The following is a 7,794-nucleotide window of genomic DNA, read 5'->3' as shown; positions in this document are numbered from 1 at the left end:
AACAAAATTCAATATTTTTTAAATAAAATGTATAACTTTTATTTTTAAAAATTATTTTTCAATACAACTTTAAAAACTTTTTTTTTTTCAAGTTTCAACTAAATTTATATCCAAAGGTTAGTTAAAATATAGCGTGTGTATCAGAAATTGAGTCATATTTATAAGTTGTTTAACGTAATTAACCCAATTAATTATTGATGAGATATAAAATAGAACAGAGACCAGTAATTTTTGAACAAAATAGAAACCGCCACAAGCCCTAGACTACCGTCCGCTGAACTTTCTCAATTCATCAGCAGTGGCCTGTTAGGGTTTCAACTCTCAATCAAAGGTCGAAGCCATGTCGAAAAGGTGAAAATTTAGGTTTGAAGGATTGGATTTTAAATTTTGTGTTTCCTGAGAGATTCTCAAACAGTAGAACTTGCTATTTTTATTGTTTTTCCTTTAAACTACACTGATTTACTTCTCCAAAATCACGTGTTAGTTCTGAAGTAGGTTTTCTTTTATGCTTTTAGAGCATTGAGATTCAGTTGACGATGCCTTCCTCGCCCTCTCTTTGCCACGGATGATTTATCTTTTTATTTTTTCCCCAAATCTATAAATTACATGCTTTAGTAATCTCTCTTTAACTCTTTTTGAAACTTTATTGTGGTGCCTAGCTTTGTCTGTTTGTGATGGGACTTCAGAAACTTGTCACTGAAAATGCCGTTAAGGAGCTTTAGTTTTTCATTTGAGATGGTTTATAAGGTAGGGATTATTTAGGATGTTTGCTTTGTTCTATTAAAAATTATTATACTATGTGTATTTTAAAAGTTCTTTTTAACGAAATAAAACATTGGTTAAAAGTGCTTCGCTTGAGCCGAGAGTTTATGAGAAACAACCTCTCTACCTTCACAAGTCAAGGGTTGTGTACACACTATCCTCCCCAGACCTTACTTGTGAGATTACATTAGGTTTGTTGTTGTTGTAAAACATTGGTTACAACATTAAGGATTACTTTTTTCATCTAATAGTTTTAATCAATGTATTGCTTATTCCCCATTCTTATCCACATTTTATCCCGCATAACGATGCGTAAAAGAAAAATGAACCAAACATTGTTTAAAATGATGCAATGATTGATGTGGAAAGGAAAAGTGAAACTAAACAAGTAAACATTGTATTAACTATGTTAAATGTTAAATTTTATGTGGGGATTTCTCTCCTACTCTCAACCAAACATCACCCGAGTTATTGATCGTGAAATGGGTGTTTAAACTAATTGTTTATTTTATGATGTTTACGACCACTATAACAGAAAAGAAATGAATTGCCTGCTGTATATAAGTAAAATCTTTCATTCTAGCATTTCCAGATCATTATCATTGTACTGTCTATACAATACATTGTAGTTGTTGGGGCTGGCGAAGTTTATTGTTAATCCTAAATGAACTTTTTTCTCTTGTAGATAGTCATATGCATTTTTTGAAAATCTTTTCCAGGGTTCTTTGCAAGTTCTTTGCACGTGGAGCATGTCTAAAAGGAGAGCACTGTGATTTCTTGCATGATTCGGAAGATGTTCCAAATAATGTAATGTTCTGAAGATTTTGGTTAGAGTGTAAAGCTTTGACTTGCTTCTTCATCATCTAATTGCTTTTACCTGATCTATTGTTGCAGGTGTGCACATACTACCAAAAAGGAATTTGTGCCTTTGGCAGCAGGTGTAGATATGAACATGTTAAAATTACTCGATCACAACCTTCACTTCCATCTTCATCAGCTAACATTGTTGAATTGAAGAGAGTTAATGCAACTGATCAGTCAATTTGCTCTTCCTCTACTGCTGGTAATTGTCCACAAGGGAAAAAAGAGGAGCATATGAAAACATGTGAAACAAGGGAAAATCAGCATGATTTATTGAAGCATAGTCAGGAGATAGAGTGCGGTGTATGCCTTGAGCGTGTTCTTTCTAAGACAATTATGGCCGAGCGGAAATTTGGGATACTTTCTGAGTGTGATCATCCATTTTGTATATCGTGTATCAGGAATTGGCGCAACAGTTCTCCTTCAATTGGGATGGATGTCAATTCTACTTTGAGGGCCTGTCCTATATGCCGAAAGCTTTCATATTTTGTAATTCCAAGTGTCATTTGGTACTCAACGAAAGAAGAAAAGCAAGAAATCATTAACAGCTATAAGGCAAAACTCAGGTTCCTCTAATTCTCCTCTTCCTATTTTTTTAATTATGTTTTTCCTTTGGATTCTGAACTCGAATAGCTTTAAAAGCTATGAGCATGGATGTGACTTGTTCCTAAAATGACAGACAACAGTTTCTGAAATGATTTATGCAAATTATTTATTGAAGAGCTCAACTCATGCATTAAGATATCATATACTAATTTCGATCGTGTTATATAAGTTTTGTAAGAGTATATATTGAATCTTCACTAGGATGGTATTCTATTTCAGGATAACACTTGTTTGTTGGTGGTAGTCTGATTTGAAAAATTAGCTTTTATACTTTGTGGGAGATCTTATTTATAAAATATCCATCCTTCATTATATGGATATCACGCAAGACTTTTTTATTTTTAATTTTCAGATCAAAGTAGTTCTGGATGCAGGGTGTATCTTAGTGTTGCCTGAAACTTGTGTATCTATAAAATGCTTCCCCCTTCCCCTTCTACCAGCGAAAGAAAGCTTAGAAGTGAACTCAAAGTGTATTTTGTTTTGTCTGAAGTAACTTCTTCTGTCAATCTTTGATTTCAGGTCTATTGATTGCAAGAAATTTGACTTTGGCAATGGGACCTGCCCCTTTGGAGCTAGTTGTTTCTACAAGGTACAGAATGTTAAGATATCTGTCTGTCTTTATATGCATCTAAATAGTAGTTGTATTTTTTAGATAGTAATTGTGAAAAACAATACAGGGAAGAAAATTTGAGAGAAATTTAGCTTGATTATTCCCTCAAGCTATTGGGGTTAAATAACTAAGTGTATATTTCCTAAGAAAGGAAAGAAATTCAAATTATCTAATTACAAGATCCTAGAATATATACAAGATTTTAATAAATATCTATAAGATTCTAACACTCCTTCTCAAGCTGGTGCATTTAAATTATATGTATCAAGCTTGTTTCAAATGTAGTTGATATGATGACTAGTGAAGGATTTGGTAAAAATATATGCAAGCCGAGCATTTGACTTCACGAATCTCATAATAGTGTCTCTTGAAAATATTTTTTATCTGATAAAGTGATGATCGATCTCAATGTGTTCAGTTCTCTCAGGAAACGCTGAATTTGATGCAGTATAAATAGCAGCTTGATTATCAATACAAGTTTCATTTGACTGATTTCTCCAAACTTCAGTTCTCCTAGTAAATATTTAATCCAAATTGGTTCGCAAGTTGCCACAACCGTTGCTCAGTATTGTGTTTCTGCACTCTATCGAGCGACCACATTTTGTTTCTTGCTCTTCCAAGATACCTACTTGCCTCATACTGGGACATAATATCTAGACGTAGACCGCTTATCAGAGGGTGATCTTGCCCAATTAGCGTTTGTGTGCCCAACAATTTGCTCATGGCCTCGATCCTCAAAAAGTAATCTTTAATTTTATATATCGATGAATATGAACAATTGTATCCCAGTAACTATCACATGGAGAGTCCATAAATTGACTTACAAGTTATAACACTCACAGGAAAGGCAATGTAGGGTCGAGTCGCTATGAAAAGTTCAACTTACTAACTAGTCACCTATACCTTCCAGGATCACTAAAGGGCTCCCCCTGTAGTGACAAAAGCTTAACATTCGGATCCATAATAGTATAACGAGTTTATAGCATGTCATACTTGTTTTCTCAAGAATGTCTAAGACAAACTTGCGTTGTAAGATAGACAATATCTGATTTGGACTGAGCGACCTCAATGCGTAAGAAATATTTCAATCTGCCTAAGTCCTTCAGTCTGGTAATGCTAAAAGGGATGTTACTTCAATTCAATTATACTATCTTGATAATTGCCCGTGATCACTATATCATCAACATCAAATACCAAATAAATGCACATATTTAGAGCAATATATAGATAGAATACAAAATGATCAGTCTCACTACGAGTCCCGAGTCGTACCAAACTCCTGAATAACGTGCTAAATTTACCAAACCATGCTTGAGGAGATTGTTTTAAACTATATAAGGACCGACACAACTGACATACAAGATCACTACTCCCTTTGAGCAACAAAACTAGATGGTTGCTTCATATATGCTCATTATCAAGATCATCAGGGAGAAAAGTATTTTTAATGTCCAACTAATAAAGAAACCAATGGCAAACAACCGCCCTGGATCTAAAGAGATGGAAATATACTATTTTAGCCACGGGGAGAAATTATCACTATAATCAAGCCCAAATATCTGAGTATACCCTTTGACAACAAGGTGGACTTTAAGTCGATCAGTTTGACCATCTGTACCAATTTTGAGTCTTTGACTACATACATCCACCGTTAGATGGTAGATTTGCCTAGAGGTAGATGAAGAAGTTACCGAATACTACTAGCATGTAAAGCAAATATGTCTTCGATCATAGTTTGTTGCCATCCAGGATGAGATAACGCTTCACATGTGGACTTAGGGATAGAAATAAAGGATAAAGATGACACAAAATCATGAGTATACCCTTTGACAACAAGGTGGACTTTAAGTCGATCAGTTTGACCATCTGTACCAATTTTGAGTCTTTGACTACATACATCCACCGTTAGATGGTAGATTTGCCTAGAGGTAGATGAAGAAGTTACCGAATACTACTAGCATGTAAAGCAAATATGTCTTCGATCATAGTTTGTTGCCATCCAGGATGAGATAACGCTTCACATGTGGACTTAGGGATAGAAATAAAGGATAAAGATGACACAAAATCATGATGGGGTAACGACAACAACATACCAGCATAATCCCACAAGTGGGGTTTGGGGAGGGTAATGTGTACGCAGACCTTACCTCTACCTGGTGAGGTAGAGAGATTGTTTTCGATAGATCCTCGGCTTAAGAAAATGTGAAAAGCGAGAGAAGGGAAGAAGACGAAGAAGAAAGAGGAAGAAAAAGAAAGAATAGGGAGACAAAGGACGATGGGGAAAAGGAAAAAAAAGACAACAACAACACAAAACAACAAGTAAAAGAAAAAGTAGCATCAAATAGTAACAAATTGAAAAATACGAAACACGGAGCGAACGAAACAATAGGCAAATATTAGAGTTCAAAGAATACGAAAAAAACAAGAGCGCTACTAATACTACTAGAAAAGAACTGGGAACTCTCGACTACCTACTAGCCTTCTACCATAATCCTCGACCTCCACACCCTTCTATCCTGGGTCATGTCCTCAGTGAGCTGAAGTAACGTCATGTCCTGCCTAATCACCTCTCCCCAATACTTCTTCGGCCTACCTCTACCCTTCTCAGCCCCGCCATGGCCAGCCTTTCACACCTCCTAACAGGAGCATCCATACTCCTCTGCACGTGCCACGAACCATCTCAGCCTCAACTCCTGCTTCTCTCCACGGGGCCCACTCCCACTTTGTCCCGAAAAACATGATGGGGTGATGATAAAAAATGATAACTCAAACATCTTTAATGGGAATTGCAATTACGAGTGGATCAAATACCTTTTCGGAGTGCAATCGGAGCATTAGGAGGAGATAAGTCCGCATTAGGTGAAGGATCCAGTATAGGACGTGAATCATCTGGACCTGTTGTTGGACACTAACTGTGTTGATTAGTTAAGAATGGTGGAGTTGCAGAAGGTTGAACTGGCTATAGGTGGGAACCTACGCAGTAGGTGGTGGAGTTATGGAGGAAGATGAAGGACAGACACTGGCTGAATCTCTGAAAGATGGAATTGGTAATGCCTCATAAATGTCGAGTGATCACTTGAACTTGTGAAGTATGGTTGGTTTCCAAAGAAGGTAACAACAGCAGACATAAGGCACCGCTGGAGGTCATGTGAATTACATTGATATTCCTTCTGCGCCCTCGAGTAACACAGAAATACGCATTTAAGTTAAGTGAATGAGGATTTAAGGTTATGAACAAAACACGTGCTCCCAAAGACATGAGGTGGAAGATAATACGTAAGTGAGGAAACAAAACAGAATATGAAACTTGATTTTGATTAGTTGAGGATGGCATACGATTAATAAGATAATAATTTATATTAGTTTTGTTTAGGTTATATTTGTTATCTACTGTTCCTTTCATCAGAGTTTGTGTGACAGATTTTTTCTGTTGAATGATGTTTGACATAATGCTACAAGTAGTATCTATGGACCTTTATCAAGAATACAAAATATGAAATTTGTTTAACTACTCAGAACTTAAATGAATGTTTTCTTCATCAGTTAATTTCTAACTTCTAGCTTATTACCCCCTTTTTAAAATATTATATAGCGGGTGTTTGACTAGTTAAGTGTTAAAAAATGGAAGAAAGACTTTACATATTAGACACATGAGCTAATTATGTATAATATACCAAAAATATCTGAAGAATTCTATGGTCTGAAACATGTTATGCCATTTCCCAAAAACCTCTTTGTTGTCTTACAGCACACTGTCAAGCCAGGCTCAAAGCTGTGGAATTCTACACTCATGCCAGACTTACATGGCTCAAGCTTCTCAGACGCAGATGAAACGGAAAGCGGCTCTGATGGAGATATGGAAAGCTTCAGAGCTTTGTTTGAGGAAGCAATGGCTTTTATGATGTGGCTGCGCGATTATGATACAAGTGATGATGAATGATTGTTGGATCTAACTAGGGGTGTTCGTTGGTCGGTACAGTACGGTATTTAGACATTTCGGTTCGGTATTCGGTTTCTTAAAATGCTATACCAAAACCGTACCTAATTAAATTCGATATGATTCAGTTTTCTCCTTTCGGTTCGGTAACTTCGGTTTATTCGGTTTGAATACTAACTAGTGCGTAGAATCATAAACTGTAATATTCTTAATTAAAGCACTCAGAAGTACAAAACTAAAAACATTTGTTGACAAAAGTTGTCCAAAACTAGCAAATATCAATCCAGAGAGAAAATTGTACATAAAATAATAAATTTGGTCATTAGAAATGTCTTGTTACTTGCTTAGAGTTAATTGATGAACTTATAAAATAAAGAAAGTAAAATTTTAGATTTTTTTATATTTATGTTATAGTTAATAATGTGTATTGTTTAATATAATATATATTTCTGTATAGTATCGGTATTTTATTTTCAAATGTCAAATACCATACCATACATAATACCAAATTATTTTTAAATATTAAACCAAATACCATACTGAATATCAAAATATCGATATCAAATACCAAAATTTTTGATTTCGTCATGTTAATTCGGTATTTATCAAATTATGCATAACCCTAAATCTAACCTATGTAGATATTGGAATTTGGGTGAAGGTGTTGTTAATTACTGAACAAATTTTAATCTGATATGAACCTTCGAAATTTCGCTTTTGGTTTTGGTTAAGGTAATGCTTATTGAACTTGGGTCTCCTAATTAGTTTATTTTGCCCCATGATATATTTTTTTTGCTTTTAGTTTCTCAATTGTTAGTTGCTCAGTATTATCATTATATCATCCTACTGTATTAAAAGTGGGAACACTCAAAGACAAAAATGCCCAGAAATAATTAAATGCCCATTTTACCCTTCACCTAAATACTGTTTAGACAAAATTAGCCTTGAAATGTGATGGACTTCAACGTATTTATGTAAACTAACTTATTCCTTCATAAATGGGTATGTCTCTTCGTAA

General features: G+C 35.1%; 1 protein-coding gene across 2 annotated transcripts; it reads left to right on the top strand.

Moving 5' to 3' along the window:
- Positions 1–210: 210 nt before the first annotated feature.
- Positions 211–6,926, top strand: LOC104096059 (putative RING-type E3 ubiquitin transferase C3H69). 2 transcript variants are annotated; one of them, XM_009602351.4, is made up of 5 exons: positions 211–351; positions 1,482–1,569; positions 1,657–2,189; positions 2,749–2,818; positions 6,588–6,926. In XM_009602351.4, the coding sequence occupies exons 1-5, from the start codon at positions 341–343 to the stop codon at positions 6,777–6,779; spliced, it is 894 nt and encodes a 297-aa protein (XP_009600646.1). In that variant the 5' UTR covers positions 211–340; the 3' UTR covers positions 6,780–6,926. The 2 variants fall into 2 exon arrangements, with proteins under 2 accessions (XP_009600646.1, XP_009600645.1); XM_009602350.4 differs by having other exon boundaries at positions 217–351; positions 1,448–1,569.
- Positions 6,927–7,794: the final 868 nt, after the last annotated feature.

Source organism: Nicotiana tomentosiformis, chromosome 1 (genome assembly GCF_000390325.3).
Source record: "Nicotiana tomentosiformis chromosome 1, ASM39032v3, whole genome shotgun sequence".
Classification (NCBI taxonomy): domain Eukaryota; kingdom Viridiplantae; phylum Streptophyta; class Magnoliopsida; order Solanales; family Solanaceae; genus Nicotiana; species Nicotiana tomentosiformis.
The sequence above is the reverse complement of the archived record's forward strand: the minus strand, read 5'-3'. Positions and strand labels throughout refer to the sequence as shown.

Coding starts and splice junctions, on each gene's coding strand:
- LOC104096059 (XM_009602350.4), top strand. CDS start 1,456: ATGCATTTTTTGAAAATCTTTTCCAGGGTTCTTTGCAAGTTCTTTGCA. Junction 2,190..2,748: donor AGCTATAAGGCAAAACTCAG/GTTCCTCTAATT, acceptor CTTTGATTTCAG/GTCTATTGATTGCAAGAAAT. Junction 2,819..6,587: donor GAGCTAGTTGTTTCTACAAG/GTACAGAATGTT, acceptor GTTGTCTTACAG/CACACTGTCAAGCCAGGCTC.